The sequence below is a fragment of the Saccopteryx bilineata genome, chromosome 3 (assembly GCF_036850765.1).
Source record: "Saccopteryx bilineata isolate mSacBil1 chromosome 3, mSacBil1_pri_phased_curated, whole genome shotgun sequence".
Classification (NCBI taxonomy): domain Eukaryota; kingdom Metazoa; phylum Chordata; class Mammalia; order Chiroptera; family Emballonuridae; genus Saccopteryx; species Saccopteryx bilineata.
In genome coordinates, this window is record NC_089492.1 from 191944972 (window position 1) to 191966326 (window position 21355).

Consider the following 21355-nt stretch of genomic DNA (forward strand, 5'->3'; position numbering starts at 1 on the left):
TCAAGGAAGATACAAACAAGTGGAAGCATATACCGTGCTCATGGTTAGGAAGAAAAAACATCATTAAAATGTCTATATTACCCAAAGCAATCTATAAATTCAATGCAATACCAATTAAAATACCAATGACATACTTCAAAAATATAGAACAAATATTCCAAAAATTTATATGGAACCAAAAGAGAACACGAATAGCCTCAGCAATCTTAAAAAAGAAGAATAAAGTGGGAGGTATCACACTTCCTGATATCAAGTTATACTACAAGGCCATTGTACTCAAAACAGCCTGGTACTGGCATAAGAACAGGCATATAGATCAATGGAACAGAATAGAGAACCCAGAAATAAACCAACAGTTCTATGGACAACTGATATTTGACAAAGGAGGCAAGGAAATACAATGGAGTAAAGACAGCCTCTTTAACAAATGGTGTTGGGAAAATTGGACAGCTACCTGCAAAAAAATGAAACTAGATCACCAGCTTACACCACTCACAAAAATAAACTCAAAATGGATAAAAGATTTAAATGTAGGCCGTGAAACCATAAGCATCTTAGAAGAAAACATAGGCAGTAAGCTCTCCGACATCTCTCAGAGCAATATATTTGATGATTTATCTCCATGGGGAAGTGAAATAAAAGACAGTATAAACAAATGGGACTATATCAAACTAAAAAGCTTTTGCACAGCTAAAGACAACAAGAACAGAATAAAAAGACAAAGTACACAATGGGAGAACATATTTGACAATACGTCTGATAAGGGGTTAATAACCAAAATTTATAAAGAACTCGTAAATCTCAACACCAGGAAGACAAACAATCCAACCCAAAATGGGCAAAAGAGATGAATAGACACTTCTCCAAAGAGGACATACAGATGGCCAACAGGCATATGAAAAAATGCTCAACATCACTAATCATTAGAGAAATGCAAATTAAAACCACAATGAGATATCACCTCACACCAGTCAGAATGGCGCTCATCAACAAAACAACACAGAATAAGTGCTGGCGAGGATGTGGAGAAAAGGGAACCCTCCTGGACTGATGGTGGGAATGCAGACTGGTGCAGCCTCTGTGGAAAACAGTATGGAGATTCCTCAAAAAACTGAAAATCGAACTGCCTTTTGACCCAGTTATCCCACTTTTAGGAATATACCCCAAGGACACAATAGAATGGCTCGAAAAGGAGAAATGCACCCCCATGTTTGTGGCAGCATTGTTCACCATAGCGAAGATCTGGAAACAACCCAAGTGTCTGTCAGAGGATGAGTGGATTAAAAAGCTTTGGTACATATATACTATGGAGTACTACTCAGCCATAAGAAATGATGACATCGGATCCTTCACAATAACATGGATGGACCTTGATAACATTATATGGAGTGAAATAAGTAAATCAGAAAAAAAAACTAAGAACTACATGAATCCATACATAGAAGGGACATAAAAATGAGACTCAGAGACATGACAAGAATGTGATGGCAACAGGGGTGGGGGGAGGGAGGATGGGGTGAAGAAGGAGAGAGGGGTTGGGGGAGGGGAGGGGCACAAAGAAAACCAGATAGAAGGTGACAGAAGATAATTTAACTTTGGGGGAGTGGTATACAGCACAATCAAATGTCAAAATAATCTAGAGGTCAGAGTAATGGCGGAGTAGGAAGCGATACCGATAAATCTCCCCCAAAACTCAACAAGATCTTCAACCAGAAACAGAAAAACCTATACTTGGAGCCTCCAGATGCTTCACAATACACCCGAAGGTATGGTCGAGTGAAAAATTGGCTAAATATATAACCAAATCCTGAAGGAAATAGGGAGTAAGAAATGCTCCGCCTTCCTCACTAACCTAAACAGGGCGGCTTTCTCTGGTAACTGTGAATATAAAAACTGAGGCGGGCAAAGGGGGTGAATACATCCAGGCCGCGCACAAAAGGCCGAACCAGGCTGTGGCATGGAGATCCTAGCGGAGGAAAAACTGTTCCTGTGGCAAGCCGGGCAATACAAACTAACACTCGCGCCAAACCCAAACAAAGAAAGACAAGCGGGACAGTCATTTTACCCGTTCTCCTGGTTGGTGCGCAGTTAGTGGGCGAGAGATCTCTTCCTAAGCCCCAGAAGTGGGTGTCCGTGTTGCCCCACAGAGAGGCAGGGTCAGAGGCCTTTCTGTGGGCCGAAAGCAGAATCTCTGGGCAGCCCCAGCGCCTTGGGAAAGCCAAGCACGGGAGGGAGCGAGAACTAATTCCAACGGTGGAAATTTTCCGTGCTGGTGAGGGTTTCACTCAGGGAAACGCGGCCGGCCTCATATCCTGGTGTGCGCGCGCAGATAGGTAGTGAGCGATTCCTCCGAGTGCCTCGGCAGTGCGCGCCCGTGTTGTCGCACAGAGGGGCAGAGTCAGGGGCCTTTGTGTGGGCAAAAGCGGAATCTCCGGCCGCCCCAGCGCCTTGCAAAAGCCGCGCACGGGGACGGAGCGAAAGCGAATTCCAGCGCTGCAAATTTCCATGCGGTTGGGAGTTTCACTCAGAGCGTGAGACTACTGGCCGGATATCCTGGTCTGCGCGCGCAGATAGTGAATGAGAGTTTCCTCCAAGCACCCCGGAAGTGGGTGCCCGCCTGTGTTACCGGACAGAGTGGCAGAGCCAGAGGTCTTTGAGTGGGCGGAAAGCCCGCCTGATTATGCTAGCAGCTCTGACTGACTGAGCCTTACCCAGAGCCCTGTGCTGAGTGGGAATAGAGTGGGGAGTTGCCAGCTCTTTGAACCTCTTACTATCCAGGCAGAGGCAGCAACAACCCCATAGCTGGATTATCAGGCTACTAATTGAGGAAGGAAAGACTAGGAGAAAGGCTTCAGGAACACGGACTCTCTCACTGTCGGAGCCTATGAATGCTAATGAGCCTTGACTCCCAACGAGACTAAAGCACAATACACGACATTGCCATAGAGACTTATCAACTGCAAACCTCTACCTGAGCGTGCCCAAGGGGCAGAACCTGGGGTACAGAGTCACTGACCAGGAAGAGGGAGAGAAAAGAAAAAACAAGAAGATAACCTCTCAAAATCAAGAATAATCTGCAGACTTTATAACCTATCCCATTTTATTATATTTGTTCGTTTGTTTCTCTTATCTTCATTCTTGATACTTTTTTTCCTCCTGCAATGTGGCCGATTAACTCTCTGCCAGTCTTACTCTCTCCTCTCCTTGAACTACACTACCCATAAGTGTTACATCTCCCATTATCTTCTTTCTCCTCTTCCTTTCTCTCTATGAGGGTTGCACTCCAAAACCCTTAACTCTCTCTCTCTCTTTTCTTTTTTCTTCTTTTACTGGTTCCCTCTTTTTTTCTCTCTCTCTCTTTCTTTTCTCCCTCTATATTAGTTTCTTCCTTTCTCCTTTACATCTCCTCTCATTCAAACCTCCATAACAAACAAATTATCTTATCTGGGACTCAAACTTATGTTTGTGGCATTTTGGGGGTTTTTTACTTCACCTTTTTAACTCACTAGCAGTGCTCCCATCCCTGGCTCTCCATTTTATCTAGTTCTTGTTTCACTAAATACAATAGTATTTTTTTAATTTGTCCCCCCATTTTTCTGTTCTCTTATTCCTCTCATCATAACTCTTAGACAACACCAACACCTAAAAGCAAATCATTTTATTCTTGACCCAAATTTTTTCCTTATTTGCTTTTTGTGGGTCCAAACCGCCCCCCCCCCATTTTTTTTTCCACTTTTTTTTTTCTTTTTTTTTCTTTGCCCCTTTATTACTTTTCCCCAATTCAGGACCTCCATCACAGGCATTGTTTGTTATAATTCACAGTTCACTACAAGATTTTCTCAAGAAAAAGGGGAGAGGAGAGGAAAAAAGGAGGGGGGGAATAATTTCCTTTTTTTAAAAATTATTATTTTATTTTTCTTTATTTCATTATTAATTTTTTAAAAAAAAAACAACTCTTTTTAATTTTTTATTTTTTTTTAACTTTTTATTCTTTATTAAATCTCATTAATACTATCAACAAAACCACCCTCAGATGCCACTAAGGAAGAGAAAATCGAATATCATGGATACAAAAGAAAGAGAGGTAACACAGCTAGATGAGGAAAAATCTATGGAGAAAAAATTTAATATATTGGAAACCTTGGAACTAAATGACAGAGAATTCAAGATAGAAATCCTAAAAATCCTCCAAGATATGCAAGAAAACACAGAAAGGCAATTTAGGGAGCTCAGAAAACAACTCAATGAACACAAAGAATATATGTCCAAAGAAACTGAAACTATAAAAACAAACCAAACAGAGATGAAAAACTCAATTCACGAGCTGAAAAACGAAGTAACAAGCTTAGCTAATAGAACAGGTCAGATAGAAGGGAGGATTAGTGAAATAGAAGACAAGCAACTTGAGGCACAACAGAGAGAAGAAGAAAGAGACTCAAAAATTAAAAAAAATGAGATAGCCCTACAAGAATTATCTGACTCCATCAAAAAGAATAACATAAGAATAATAGGTATATCAGAGGGAGAAGAGAGAGAAAATGGAATGGAGAACATACTCAAACAAATAATAGATGAGAACTTCCCAAGCCTGTGGAAAGAACTAAAGCCTCAAATTCAAGAAGCAAACAGAACACCGAGTTTTCTTAACCCCAACAAACCTACTCCAAGGCATATCATAATGAAATTGACACAAACCAACAGCAAAGAAAAAATTCTCAAGGCAGCCAGGGAAAAGAAGAATACAACATATAAAGGAAGGCCCATTAGATTATCATCAGATTTCTCAGCAGAAACTCTACAAGCTAGAAGAGAGTGGACCCCAATATTTAAAGTCCTGAAAGAGAGAAACTTTCAGCCACGAATACTATACCCATCAAAGCTATCCTTCAAATATGAAGGAGAAATAAAAACATTCACAGATACAGAAAAGATGAGGGAATTTATCATCAGAAAACCCCCACTCCAGGAATTACTAAAGGGGGTTCTCCAATCAGATACAAAGAACAAAAAAAAAACAGAGCCATAAGTAAAAGCTACAAGAAGAACACAATAAAACCAAATTTAAACTGTGACAACAACAAAAAGAAAGAGGGGGAGAAGATGGAGATTAACAGTAGCAAAGGACGATGGAGTGCAAAAGTACTCACAAAATAGTTCGCTACAATGAACAGGGTAGGGACCCTTTTCATTACTCAAAGGTAACCACCATTGAAAAAAACGCCACAGAAGCACATGAGATAAAAAAGATAGCAAGAGAGGAAAGATGTATGGAATACAACCAAATAAAAACAAAAGATAGAAAAACGAAAGAGAAGGATCAAACAAGACACAAAACTAACAGAAAGCAAGATATAAAATGGCAATTGGGAACTCACAAGTATCAATAATTACACTAAATGTAAACGGATTAAACTCACCAATAAAAAGGCACAGAGTAGCAGAATGGATTAAAAAAGAAAATCCAACTGTATGCTGCCTACAGGAAACTCATCTAAGTAACAAGGATAAAAACAAATTCAAAGTGAAAGGCTGGAAAACAATACTCCAAGCAAATAACATCCAAAAAAAAAGCAGGTGTAGCAATACTCATATCGGATAATGCTGACTACAAGACAGGAAAAGTACTCAGAGACAAAAATGGCCATTTCATAATGGCTAAGGGGACACTGAATCAAGAAGACATAACAATTCTTAATATATATGCACCAAACCAAGGAGCACCAAAATATATAAGACAGCTACTTATTGATCTTAAAACAAAAACTGACAAAAATACAATCATACTTGGAGACCTCAATACACCGCTGACGGCTCTAGATCGGTCATCCAAACAGAGAATCAACAAAGACATAGTGGCCTTCAACAAAACACTAGAGCACCTGGATATGATAGACATCTACAGGACATTTCATCCCAAAGTGACTGAGTATACATTTTTCTCCAGTGTACATGGATCATTCTCAAGAATTGACCATATGTTGGGCCACAAAAACAACATCAGCAAATTCAGAAAAATCGAAGTTGTACCAAGCATATTTTCTGATCATAAAGCCTTGAAACTAGAATTCAACTGCAAAAAAGAGGGAAAAAATCCCACAAAAATGTGGAAACTAAACAACATACTTCTAAAAAATGAATGGGTCAAAGAAGAAATAAGTGCAGAGATCAAAAGATATATACAGACTAATGAAAATGACAATACGACATATCAGAATCTATGGGATGCAGCAAAAGCAGTGATAAGAGGGAAGTTCATATCACTTCAGGCATATATGAACAAACAAGAGAGAGCCCAAGTGAACCACTTAACTTCCCACCTTAAGGAACTAGAAAAAGAAGAACAAAGACAACCCAAAACCAGCCGAAGAAAGGAGATAAAAAAAATCAGAGCAGAAATAAATGAATTAGAGAACAGAGAAACTATAGAAAAAATTAATAGAACAAGGAGCTGGTTCTTTGAAAAGATCAACAAAATTGACAAACCCTTGGCAAGACTTACCAAGGAAAAAAGAGAAAGAACTCATATAAACAAAATCCAAAATGAAAGAGGAGAAATCACCACGGACACCGTAGATATACAAAGAATTATTGTAGAATACTATGAAAAACTTTATGCCACTAAATTCAACAACCTAGAAGAACTGGATAAATTCCTAGAACAATACAACCTTCCTAGACTGAGTCAAGAAGAAGCAGAAAGCCTAAACAGACCTATCAGTAGAGAAGAAATAGAAAAAACCATTAAAAACCTCCCCATAAATAAAAGTCCAGGCCCTGACGGCTATACCAGCGAATTTTATCAAACATTCAAAGAAGACTTGGTTCTTATTCTACTCAAAGTCTTCCAAAAAATTGAAGAAGAAGCAATACTTCCAAACACATTTTATGAGGCCAACATAACCCTCATACCAAAACCAGGCAAGGATGGCACAAAAAAAGAAAACTACAGACCAATATCTCTAATGAATACAGATGCTAAAATACTAAACAAAATACTAGCAAATCGAATACAACAACATATTAAAAAAATAATACATCATGATCAAGTGGGATTCATCCCAGAATCTCAAGGATGGTTCGACATACGTAAAACGGTTAACGTAATACACCATATCAACAAAACAAAGAACAAAAACCACATGATCTTATCAATAGATGCAGAAAAGGCTTTCGATAAAATACAACACAATTTTATGTTTAAGACTCTCAACAAAATGGGTATAGAAGGAAAATATCTCAACATGATAAAGGCCATATATGATAAACCATCAGCTAACATCATATTAAATGGCACTACACTGAAGGATTTCCCCCTTCAATCAGGAACAAGACAGGGTTGTCCACTCTCTCCACTCTTATTTAATGTGGTACTAGAGGTTCTAGCCACAGCAATCAGACAAGACAAAGAAATAAAAGGCATCCATATCGGAAAAGAAGAAGTAAAGGTATCAGTTTTTGCAGATGATATGATCCTATACATCGAAAACCCCAAAGAATCCACAAAGAGACTACTAGAAACAATAAGCCAATACAGTAAGGTCGCAGGATACAAAATTAACATACAGAAGTCAATAGCCTTTCTATATGCCAACAATGAAACAACTGAGAAGGAACTGAAAAGAATAATCCCCTTCACGATTGCAACAAAAAATAAATAAAATACTTAGGAATAAACATAACAAAGAATGTAAAGGACTTATATAATGAAAACTATAAACCATTGTTAAGGGAAATCGAAAAAGATATAATGAGATGGAAGAATATACCTTGTTCTTGGCTAGGAAGAATAAATATAATCAAGATGGCTATATTACCCAAAGCAATATACAAATTTAATGCAATTCCCATCAAACTTCCAATGACATTTTTTAAAGAAATAGAGCAAAAAATCATCAGATTTATATGGAACTATAAAAAACCCCGAATAGCCAAAGCAATCCTAAAGAAAAAGAATGAAGCTGGGGGCATAACAATACCTGACTTCAAACTCTATTATAGGGCCACGACAATCAAAACAACATGGTATTGGCAGAAAAATAGACACTCAGACCAATGGAACAGAATAGAAAGTCCAGAAATAAAACCACATATATATAGTCAAATAATTTTTGATAAAGGGGCCAACAACACACAATGGAGAAAAGAAAGCCTCTTCAATAAATGGTGCTGGGAAAACTGGAAAGCCACATGCAAAAGAATGAAACTGGACTACAGTCTCTCTCCCTGTACAAAAATTAACTCAAAATGGATCAAAGATCTAAACATAAGACCTGAAACAATTAAGTACATAGAAGAAGACATAGGTACTCAACTCATGGACCTGGGTTTTAAAGAGCATTTTATGAATTTGACTCCAATGGCAAGAGAAGTGAAGGCAAAAATTAATGAATGGGACTACATCAGACTAAGAAGTTTTTGCTCAGCAAGAGAAACTGATAGCAAAATAAACAGAAAGCCAACTAAATGGGAAATGATATTTTCAAACAACAGCTCAGATAAGGGCCTAATATCCAAAATATACAAAGAACTCATAAAACTCAACAACAAACAAACAAACAATCCAATAAAAAAATGGGAAGAGGATATGAATAGACACTTCTCCCAGGAAGAAATACAAATGGCCAACAGATATATGAAAAGATGCTCATCTTCTTAGCTATTAGAGAAATGCAAATCAAAACGGCAATGAGATACCACCTCACACCTGTTCGATTAGCTGTTATTAGCAAGTCAGGTAATAGCAAATGTTGGAGAGGCTGTGGAGAAAAAGGAACCCTCATACACTGTTGGTGGGAATGTAAAGTAGTACAACCATTATGGAAGAAAGTATGGTGGTTCCTCAAAATACTGCAAATAGAACTACCTTATGACCCAGCAATCCCTCTACTGGGTATATATCCCCAAAACTCAGAAACATTGATACGTAAAGACACATGCAGCCCCATGTTTATTGCAGCATTGTTCACAGTGGCCAGGACATGGAAACAACCTAAAAGCCCATCAATAGATGACTGGATAAAGAAGATGTGGCACATATACACTAAGGGATACTACTCAGCCATAAGAAATGATGACATCGGAACATTTATAGCAAAATGGTGGGATCTTGATAACATGATACGAAGCGAAATAAGTACATCAGAAAAAACCAGGAACTGTATTATTCCATACGTAGGTGGGACATAATACTGAAACTAAGAGACATTGACAAGAATGTGGTGGTTACGGGGGGGAGGGGGGAATGGGAGAGGGATAGGGGGTGGGGAGGGGCACAAAGAAAACAAGATAGAAGGTGACAGAGGACAATCTGACTTTGGGTGGTGGGTATGCAACATAATTGAACGACAAGATAACCTGGACTTGTTATCTTTGAATATATGTATCCTGATTTATTGATGTCACCCCATTAAAAAAATAAAATTATTTAAAAAAAAAAATAATAATCTAGAGATGTTTTCTCTGAACATATGTACCCTGATTTATCAATGTCACTGCATTAAATTTAATAAATAAATTTAAAAAAGAAACAAAACACATTCCAGAGAAATGAAAACAGGAACACTTGTTGATACATGCAAATGCAAAAAGGTGTGTATTTCGGAGTGACTCAGTATTTTCAACATTTCTTAAAAAGTGTATCTTCATTAGTTTAAAGCAATAAATAAGTAATACAAATACTTCATGAATATTATATTTGTAAAGACAAAAATGTCACAGAAACCTAATAATACCACTTTCGTATTTAGGAGAGAATCACTGTCATGTTTTACAGAAACCTAAATTCTTATGCTATTTTTCTACATCTGTAATTAGTTAAGATATAATTCAAATAAGCAAAGCACTACCCAGCAAGTGATTCACAAGCTCTATGATTATTCATTAATTAACCCATCCACAGGCATGATTGCTTCCTTTTCTAGAAGAAATATACTAACACATTCAATGCTTTCAGTGTGAAAGAAAGATTTATATTTCCAATCTGGTGGGTATTTTTTCTGTTCCATGTAAAAGTCCTATTCTCTTTCCTCTGAAAGACAAATACCACTTTTAAGGAAAAGATAGAAATATTGAAAAGGTTTAAAAAAAAGAGGTCTATATTTGAATTATAAAAATATGGGAGAGTAATGGCGGAGTAGGAAGCGATACCGATAAATCTCCCCCAAAACTCAACAAGATCTTCAACCAGAAACAGAAAAACCTATACTTGGAGCTTCCAGATGCTTCGCAATACACCCAAAGGTATGATTGAGTGAAAAATTGGCTAAATATATAACCAAACCCCGAAGGAAATAGGGAGTAAGAAATGCTCCGCCTTCCTCACTAACCTAAACAGGGCGGCTTTCTCTGGTAACTGTGAATATAGAAACTGAGGCGGGCAAAGGGGGTGAATAGATCCAGGCCGCCGCAGCAAAAACGGCCGAACCAGGCTGTGGCTCAGAGATCCAAGCCGAGGAAAATCTGATCCTGTGGCAACCCGGGCAATACAAGCTAACACTCGCGCCAAACCCAAACAAAGAAAGACAAGCGGAGCGGCCATTTTACCCGGTCTCCTGGTCGGTGCGCAGTTAGTGGAAGAGAGATTTCTTCCTAAGCCGCGGAAGTGGGTACCCGTGTTGCCCCACGGAGAGGCAGGGTCAGAGGCCTTTCTGTGGGCTGAGGGCAGAGTCTCTGGGCAGCCCCAGCGCCCTGGGAAAGCCACGCACGGGAGGGAGTGAGAACTAATCCCAACGGTGGAGATTTTCCGAGCTGGAGGCTGTTTCACTCAGAGCGAAACGCGGCCGGCCTCATATCCTGGTTTGCGCGCGCAGATAAGGAGTGAGCGATTCCTCCGAGTGCCTCGGCAGTGCGCGCCCGTGTTATCGCACAGAGGGGCAGAGTCAGGGGCCTTTGTGTAGGCCAAAGCGGAATCTCGGGCCGCCCCAGCGCCTTGCAAAAGCCGCACACGGGGACGGAGCCAGACTCAATTCCAACGCTGCAACTTTTCCCTGCAGTTGGGGGTTTCACTCAGAGCGTGAGACTGCTGGCCGGATATCCTGGTTGCAGACAGTGAGTGAGAGTTTCCTCCAAGCGCCCCGGAAGTGGGCGCCCGCTTGTGTTACCGGATAGAGTAGCAGAGCCAGAGGTCTTCGAGTGGGCGGAAAGCCCGCCTGATTATGCTAGCAGCTCTGACTGACTGAGCCTTACCCAGAGCCCTGTGCTGAGTGGAAATAGAGTGGGGAGTTGCCAGCTCTTTGAGCCTCTTACTATCCAGGCAGAGGCAGCAGCAACCCCATACCTGGACTATCAGGCTACTAATTGAGGAAGGAAAGACTAGGAGAAAGGCTCCAGGAACACGGACTCTCTCACTGTCGGAGCCTATAAATGCTAATGAGCCTCGACTCCCAACGAGAATAAAGCACAATACATGACATTGCCATAGAGACTTATCAACTGCAAACCTCTACCTGAGCGTGCCAAAGGGGCAGAACCCGGGGTACAGAGTCACCGACCAGGAAGAGGGAGAGAAAAGAAAAAGCAAGAAGATAACCTCTCAAAATCAAGAATAATCTGCAGACTTTATAACCTATCCCATTTTATTATATTTGTTCGTTTGTTTCTATTATCTTCATTCTTGAGACTTTTTTTTCCTCCTCCAATTTGGCCGATTAACTCTCTACCGGTCTTACTCTCTCCTCTCCCTGAACTACACTACCCATAAGTGTTACATCTCCCATTATCATTTCTCTTCTCTTCCTTTCTCTCTATGAGGGTTGCACTCCAAAACCCTTAACTCTCTCTCTCTCTCTCCTTTCTTTTTTCTTCTTTTAGTGGTTCCCTCTTTTTTTCTCTCTCTCTCTTTCTTTTCTCCCTCTATATTAGTTTCTTTCTTTCTCCTTTACATCTCCTCTCATTCAAACCTCAATAACAAACAAATTATCTTATCTGGGACTCAAACCTATGTTTGTGGCATTTTGGGGGGTTTTTACTTCACCTTTTTAACTCACTAGCAGTGCTCCCATCCCTGGCTCTCCATATTATCTAGTTCTTGTTCCACTAAATACAATAGTAAGTTTTTAATTTGTCCCCCCATTTTTCCATTTTCCTCTTATTCCTCTCATCATAACTCTTAGAAAACCCACACCTAAAAGCAAATCATTTTATTCTTGACCCAAATTTTTTCCTTATTTGCTTTTTGTGGGTCCATACGCTCTTTTTTTTTTTTTTTTTTTTCTCTCTTTTTTGCCCCTTTATTACTTTTCCCCAATTCAGGCCCTCCATCACAGGCATTGTTTGTTATAACTCACAGTCCACCACAAGATTTTCTCAAGAAAGAGGGGAGAGGAGAGGAGAGGAAAAAAAGAGGGGGGGGAATAATTTCCTTTTTTAAAAAATTTTTATTTTATTTTATTTTTCTTTATTTCATTATTAATTTTTTTTAAAAAAAACAACTCTTTTCGATTTGTTATTTTTTTATTTTTTTTAACTTTTTATTCTTTATTAAATCTCATTAATACTATCAACAAAACCACCCTCAGATGCCATTAAGGAAGAGAAAATCGAATATCATGGATACAAAAGAAAGAGAGGTAACACAGCTAGATGAGGAAAAATCTATAGAGAAAAAATTTAATATATTGGAAACCTTGGAGCTAAATGACAGAGAATTCAAGATAGAAATCCTAAAAATCCTCCAAGATATACAAGAAAACACAGAAAGGCAATATAGGGAGCTCAGAAAACAACTCCATGAACACAAAGAATATATGTCCAAGGAAATTGAAACTATAAAAACAAATCAAACAGAGATGAAAAACTCAATTCACGAGCTGAAAAACGAAGTAACAAGCTTAGCTAATAGAACAGGTCAGATAGAAGAGAGGATTAGTGAAATAGAAGACAAGCAACTTGAGGCACAACAGAGAGAAGAAGAAAGAGACTCAAAAATTAAAAAAAATGAGATAGCCCTACAAGAATTATCTGACTCCATCAAAAAGAATAACATAAGAATAATAGGTATATCAGAGGGAGAAGAGAGAGAAAATGGAATGGAGAACATACTTAAACAAATAATTGATGAGAACTTCCCAAGCCTGTGGAAAGAACTAAAGCCTCAAGTTCAAGAAGCAAACAGAACTCCAAGTTTTCTTAACCCCAACAAACCTACTCCAAGGCATATCATAATGAAATTGACACAAACCAACAGCAAAGAAAAAATTCTCAAGGCAGCCAGGGAAAAGAAGAATACAACATATAAAGGAAGGCCCATTAGATTATCATCAGATTTCTCAGCAGAAACTCTGCAAGCTCGAAGAGAGTGGACCTCAATATTTAAAGTCCTGAAAGAGAGGAACTTTCAGCCACGAATACTATACCCATCAAAGCTATCCTTCAAATACGAAGGAGAAATAAAAACATTCACAGATACAGAAAAGATGAGGGAATTTATCATCAGAAAACCCCCACTCCAGGAATTACTAAAGGGGGTTCTCCAATCAGATACAAAGAACAAAAAAAAAACAGAGCCACAAGTAAAAGCTCCAAGAAGAACACAATAAAACCAAATTTAAACTGTGACAACAACAAAAAGAAAGAGGGGGAGAAGACGGAGATTAACAATAGCAAAGGACGATGGAGTGCAAAAGTACTCACAAAATAGTTTGTTACAATGAACAGGGTAGGGACCCTTTTCATTACTCAAAGGTAACCACCATTGAAAAAACCACCACAGAAGCACATGAGATAAAAAAGATTGCAACAGAGGAAAGATGTATGGAATACAACCAAATAAAAACAAAAGATAGAAAAACGAAAGAGAAGGATCAAACAAGACACAAAACTAACAGAAAGCAAGATATAAAATGGCAATAGGGAACTCACAAGTTTCAATAATTACACTAAATGTAAATGGATTAAACTCACCAATAAAAAGGCACAGAGTAGCAGAATGGATTAAAAAAGAAAATCCAACTGTATGCTGCCTACAGGAAACTCATCTAAGTAACAAGGATAAAAACAAATTCAAAGTGAAAGGCTGGAAAACAATACTCCAAGCAAATAACATCCAAAAAAAAGCAGGTGTAGCAATACTCATATCGGATAATGCTGACTACAAGACAGGAAAAGTACTTAGAGACAAAAATGGCCATTTCATAATGGCTAAGGGGACACTGAATCAAGAAGACATAACAATTCTTAATATATATGCACCAAACCAAGGAGCACCAAAATATATAAGACAGCTACTTATTGATCTTAAAACAAAAACTGACAAAAATACAATCATACTTGGAGACCTCAATACACCGCTGACGGCTCTAGATCGGTCATCCAAACAGAGAATCAACAAAGACATAGTGGCCTTAAACAAAACACTAGAGCACCTGGATATGATAGACATCTACAGGACATTTCATCCCAAAGTGACTGAGTATACATTTTTCTCCAGTGTACATGGATCATTCTCAAGAATTGACCATATGTTGGGCCACAAAAACAATATCAGCAAATTCAGAAAAATTGAAGTTGTACCAAGCATATTTTCTGATCATAAAGCCTTGAAACTAGAATTCAACTGCAAAAAAGAGGAAAAAAATCCCTCAAAAATGTGGAAACTAAACAACATACTTTTAAAAAATGAATGGGTCAAAGAAGAAATAAGTGCAGAGATCAAAAGATATATACAGACTAATGAAAATGACAATACGACATATCAGAATCTATGGGATGCAGCAAAAGCAGTGATAAGAGGGAAGTTCATATCGCTTCAGGCATATATGAACAAACAAGAGAGAGCCCAAGTGAACCACTTAACTTCCCACCTTAAGGAACTAGAAAAAGAAGAACAAAGACAACCCAAAACCAGCCGAAGAAAGGAGATAATAAAAATCAGAGCAGAAATAAATGAATTAGAGAACAGAGAAACTATAGAAAAAATTAATAGAACAAGGAGCTGGTTTTTTGAAAAGATCAACAAAATTGACAAACCCTTGGCAAGACTTACCAAGGAAAAAAGAGAAAGAACTCATATAAACAAAATCCAAGCCCTGGCTGGTTGGCTCAGCGGTAGAGCGTCGGCCTAGCGTGCGGAGGACCCGGGTTCGATTCCCGGCCAGGGCACACAGGAGAAGCGCACATTTGCTTCTCCACCCCTCCGCCGCGCTTTCCTCTCTGTCTCTCTCTTCCCCTCCCGCAGCCAAGGCTCCATTGGAGCAAAGATGGCCCGGGCGCTGGGGATGGCTCTGTGGCCTCTGCCCCAGGTGCTAGAGTGGCTCTGGTCGCAACATGGCGACGCCCAGGATGGGCAGAGCATCGCCCCTGGTGGGCGTGCCGGGTGGATCCCGGTCGGGCGCATGCGGGAGTCTGTCTGACTGTCTCTCCCTGTTTCCAGCTTCAGAAAAATGAAAAAAAAAAAAAAAAAAAGATAAAAAAAAAAAAAAAAAAAAATCCAAAATGAAAGAGGAGAAATCACCACGGACACCGTAGATATACAAAGAATTATTGTAGAATACTATGAAAAACTTTATGCCACTAAATTCAACAACCTAGAAGAAATGGATAAATTTCTAGAAAAATACAACCTTCCTATACTGAGTCAAGAAGAAGCAGAAAGCCTAAACAGACCTATCAGTAGAGAAGAAATAGAAAAAACCATTAAAAACCTCCCCAAAAATAAAAGTCCAGGCCCTGACGGCTATACCAGCGAATTTTATCAAACATTCAAAGAAGACTTGGTTCCTATTCTACTCAAAGTCTTCCAAAAAATTGAAGAAGAAGCAATACTTCCAAACACATTTTATGAGGCCAACATAACCCTCATACCAAAACCAGGCAAGGATGGCACAAAAAAAGAAAACTACAGACCAATATCTCTAATGAATACAGATGCTAAAATACTAAACAAAATACTAGCAAATCGAATACAACAACATATTAAAAAAATAATACATCATGATCAAGTAGGATTCATCTCAGAATCTCAAGGATGGTTCAACATACGTAAAACGGTTAATGTAATACACCATATCAACAAAACAAAGAACAAAAACCACATGATCTTATCAATAGACGCAGAAAAGGCTTTCGATAAAATACAACACAATTTTATGTTTAAGACTCTCAACAAAATGGGTATAGAAGGAAAATATCTCAACATGATAAAGGCCATATATGATAAACCATCAGCTAACATCATATTAAATGGCACTAAACTGAAGGCTTTCCCCCTTAAATCAGGAACAAGACAGGGTTGTCCACTCTCTCCACTCTTATTTAATGTGGTACTAGAGGTTCTAGCCAGAGCAATCAGACAAGACAAAGAAATAAAAGGCATCCATATCGGAAAAGAAGAAGTAAAGGTATCACTTTTTGCAGATGATATGATCCTATACATCGAAAACCCCAAAGAATCCACAAAGAGACTACTAGAAACAATAAGCCAATACAGTAAGGTCGCAGGATACAAAATTAACATACAGAAGTCAATAGCCTTTCTATATGCCAACAATGAAACAACTGAGAAGGAACTCAAAAGAATAATCCCCTTCACGATTGCAACAAAAAAAATAAAATACTTAGGAATAAACATAACAAAGAATGTAAAGGACTTATATAATGAAAACTATAAACCATTGTTAAGGGAAATCGAAAAAGATATAATGAGATGGAAGAATATACCTTGTTCTTGGCTAGGAAGAATAAATATAATCAAGATGGCTATATTACCCAAAGCAATATACAAATTTAATGCAATTCCCATCAAAATTCCAATGACATTTTTTAAAGAAATAGAGCAAAAAATCATCAGATTTATATGGAACTATAAAAAACCCCGAATAGCCAAAGCAATCCTAAAGAAAAAGAATGAAGCTGGGGGCATAACAATACCTGACTTCAAACTCTATTATAGGGCCACGACAATCAAAACAGCATGGTATTGGCAGAAAAATAGACACTCAGACCAATGGAACAGAATAGAAAGTCCAGAAATAAAACCACATATATTTAGTCAAATAATTTTTGATAAAGGGGCCAACAACACACAATGGAGAAAAGAAAGCCTCTTCAATAAATGGTGCTGGGAAAACTGGAAAGCCACATGCAAAAGAATGAAACTGGACTACAGTCTCTCTCCCTGTACAAAAATTAACTCAAAATGGATCAAAGATCTAAACATAAGACCTGAAACAATTAAGTCCATAGAAGAAGACATAGGTACTCAACTCATGGACCTGGGTTTTAAAGAGCATTTTATGAATTTGACTCCAATGGCAAGAGAAGTGAAGGCAAAAATTAATGAATGGGACTACATCAGACTAAGAAGTTTTTGCTCAGCAAGGGAAACTGATAGAAAAATAAACAGAAAGCCAACTAAATGGGAAATGATATTTTCAAACAACAGCTCAGATAAGGGCCTAATATCCAAAATATACAAAGAACTCATAAAACTCAACAACAAACAAACAAACAATCCAATAAAAAAATGGGAAGAGGATATGAATAGACACTTCTCCCAGGAAGAAATACAAATGGCCAACAGATATATGAAAAGATGCTCATCTTCTTTAGCTATTAGAGAAATGCAAATCAAAACGGCAATGAGATACCACCTCACACCTGTTCGATTAGCTGTTATTAGCAAGTCAGGTAATAGCAAATGTTGGAGAGGCTGTGGAGAAAAAGGAACCCTCATACACTGTTGGTGGGAATGTAAAGTAGTACAACCATTATGGAAGAAAGTATGGTGGTTCCTCAAAAAACTGCAAATAGAACTACCTTATGACCCAGCAATCCCTCTACTGGGTATATATCCCCAAAACTCAGAAACATTGATACGTAAAGACACATGCAGCCCCATGTTTATTGCAGCATTGTTCACAGTGGCCAGGACATGGAAACAACCTAAAAGCCCATCAATAGATGACTGGATAAAGAAGATGTGGCACATATACACTAAGGGATACTACTCAGCCATAAGAAATGATGACATCGGAACATTTATAGCAAAATGGTGGGATCTTGATAACATGATACGAAGCGAAATAAGTACATCAGAAAAAACCAGGAACTGTATTATGCCATACGTAGGTGGGACATAATACTGAAACTAAGAGACATTGACAAGAGTGTGGTGGTTACGGGGGGGAGGGGGGAATGGGAGAGGGATAGGGGGTGGGAGGGGCACAAAGGAAACAAGATAGAAGGTGACAGAGGACAATCTGACTTTGGGTGGTGGGTATGCAACATAATTGAACGACAAGATAACCTGGACTTGTTATCTTTGAATATATGTATCCTGATTTATTGATGTCACCCCATTAAAAAAATAAAATTATAAAATAAAAAAAAATAAAAAAAAATAAAAAAAAAAAAATATGGATGGTGCAATCATGTGCTCATACCTTTTCAACACACCTTGAACGAAACAGACATTTTTAAATAACTGCATAAGAAAACAAATTCAGAGAATTTCTTTTTATCAGCAGCAACTGCTAGCAATATGATGATAATAAAAGCTCTAGAGTTATAAGCTCCAATAGCCAAATACTCTACTTTTACCTTTTTTCGTTCCTGTTCCTTCTGTTGGAGTCTACAGATTGAGTCAGTAGATGCTTGCACTGAAATAAAACACAGAATTGCTTTTCAGTCAGCAGCCCTTGTTCAAGGAAAGGATCATCTGAAAAAAAAAATACTTGGATTGTTTTAGATCTCAAAACACTATGCAAATAACCCTGCATTTATTTTGGTTGTGGTGAGGTGGCAAGAAAAAAAGTTTTTTCAATATATTCAGTATGTCATAATTAGAACTATCATTCTTGAACTTTGAGTTGTAAGCCAAAGGCATTTAAGTACTAATTTCATTGACAAGTTTTCAATGAGTTCAGAATTCTCTAAAAAGATATAAAACACCTTGATAAACTTACCATTACATTTTGATTGATTATGCCTTTACACTTACAGTGTCTTTCCGATTCAAAAGTCCCCTCTCCCTTTGTCTCATTCATACTCTTGTAGGCAGTACAGGGGCCCTCAGGTTATGACAGTCTCAACATAAAATGTTTCAAGCTAATGACACTCACATAAAAACTTAAAGAAACTGAGACGTTAAGTGTTTTTGGCATATGCTGTTAGCATTGTACTTACAGTCTATGTGGGCGAACTAGTTTGGTTGCTCACAGCAGAAGAATACCCAGTAACACGGAATATGAATAAGGGAGTTGGCGCCCCCAGTATGCTTACCTACGCCATTTTGGACTGTTAAAAGCGCAAGTGTTCCATTTGTGTTAGGCTAGGGTGTGTTTCAACTTACACCAAAATTCAGGTTATGTCACTGTCGTAGAAATGGAATTGTGTCTTAACCCAAGGACCTCCTGTACTTGATATCTAGAATGCTCCAACAATTTTCTACTATTCTTGTCTCTGCTCTAGTCTTCTGATTCATCCCAGCTCTCAATCAAATTTCTCTGGATTGTTTTCATTGAGTTATTTCCCTTTCTCATGGACCAAAACTGTTAGTAATAATTATTACAGTTATTTATTGAATATTATTGTGTGCCAAGACCTGTGCTAAGTACTTTCCTTGTATTACTTCTCTTAAAACCACTTTCCTATTTAGGGGAGAATTACTATCACATTTTACCGAGTTTTGGTGTCTGTAAAAGGTGTAAAGAGGTGTCACTCAAAGAGATAATAATATAACTAATGAGTACAAAAAGCAGGATTTAAAATCAGATCTCTGACTCTAAAAACTTGACTCTTCTCAACATTCTATTCTTATGATTTCATCAATGAAGCTGGTTTTAATCCATTAGTTACTCAAACTTCTTTATATACAGGATCCATTCTATTTATGCAGTCATGTTTTCACTTATGTGGGGCAACTGTGTTAGGCTTGCTCAATGTTTACCAGGTGCAAGCACTTTGCCTGATTGGTGTGTGTATGCATGACTGTGCCATGTGTGTTTGGCCTATGTAAGGCTATGGGTGCTTGCACTCAGGGGGACTGCGGATGGCGAGTTGCCTGCCTGCCACTGTGAGGGGCCATTCTTGCTCTTTCTTTGCCTGAGAAGTGGTTTTCCCTGCCTGTGTGCTCATCTGCCATTGTGAGACTTTATTAAATGGAATGGCACAATGCTTTCCGGCTCCGCAGTTTCTCTACCATCTGCCTGAATCCAATGTGAACCTGCCTGGCCTTGGCCACCAGCATTACAACTTATCTCACTGTTCAGTGTGCAAGCTAAGAGTCAGATTTAGTTAAATCTAGAGCTGAGTACCTATTGGTCGAATAACTGATCTTGGGCATGTTTACTTATCCATTCATTAATTTGCCAAATATTTACTGAGCATTTCCTATATGTTAGTAACTGTTATTGTTACTACTGCTAATTTCACAGCATCTTAGTTCCCCATTTGTAAAATGAATGTAACTAATAAGAGGACCTCAAAATTGACATGAAAATTAAATAACACAGTAAATATTATGCTTAAAATATTTAAATAATAAGTCACTTAGAGCAGTTCTTCATAGTAAGCAGAGTAATAGATCAGTACATAATATTCTATTTAAAATCCTACTGCCAGCTGCTATCCTGACACTTCTCACCAAACACTGCTTTTTCATCTGTCTGTATAAGGCATGTGTAGAATTAATGGCATGTGTGATACTGACAGATGTAAGCAGTTAAGAAATATTGTTCTATTATTAGAACTATTATTCAATTTACTGTACTAGCCCTACTAAAAGTGTGTTCCTTATTTCTTTCCTCTAATTAAAATGTTTCACTTATTTCAAAAGCCCAGTTTAAGGTTGACTGCCTTCATAACATCCTCCCAGATTAATACTTTTCCTAGAAGAATTTTTTCTTATTTAGTATGAAATATCCTACTGCTTTATCTTGCATTTGCTTAAAGAGAGATTTCCCTATCTGTTTTGCAATTATGCCTTCCTATTTCATGTTAATCTGGCCCAAAAAGGTCACAAGTTCCATAACAGGGCAGGGACTGTCATTTCTCTTTCAGAAAAATGTTAGGGCCAGTCCTGTGAAAACAGGGTAAAGAGGAGGATTCTACTTTTAAAAGAAGTCATATTTTTATCAGTAACTATTCACTTTAGATATATCAAAGATAATATTTTAGTATTGGAAATCAGGTTCCCAATCGTCATTTGTTCTAACAGAAAAGATGAAAACAAAACAAAATAGGAGTTGATTAAATCTGCCTTCTTTCTGTAGCATATTAATATTATATCATCATTCCTGAGCAGTGGTTTTTATCATTTCCTGGCTGGGTTTTTTTCTGTGTTTTTTTTTTAATTGGGTTCTGAACATAACTTTAAAAATTCTATTCTGTGGTCTTTAGGTGCTTCATTTTTTTCACGTCT

General features: G+C 38.0%; 1 protein-coding gene across 2 annotated transcripts in view; it reads right to left on the reverse strand.

Moving 5' to 3' along the window:
- BLOC1S5 (biogenesis of lysosomal organelles complex 1 subunit 5) overlaps positions 1–21355 on the reverse strand; it is a 63996-nt gene that overhangs the window by 20550 nt on the left and 22091 nt on the right. Inside the window, exon 4 of one of the 2 annotated variants that reach the window (XM_066268459.1) lies at positions 18535–18593. In XM_066268459.1, the coding sequence (XP_066124556.1) occupies positions 18535–18593 (59 nt within the window). Of the gene's footprint in view, positions 1–18534; positions 18653–21355 lie in introns of both variants that reach the window. The other variant, XM_066268460.1, reaches the window with a different exon arrangement.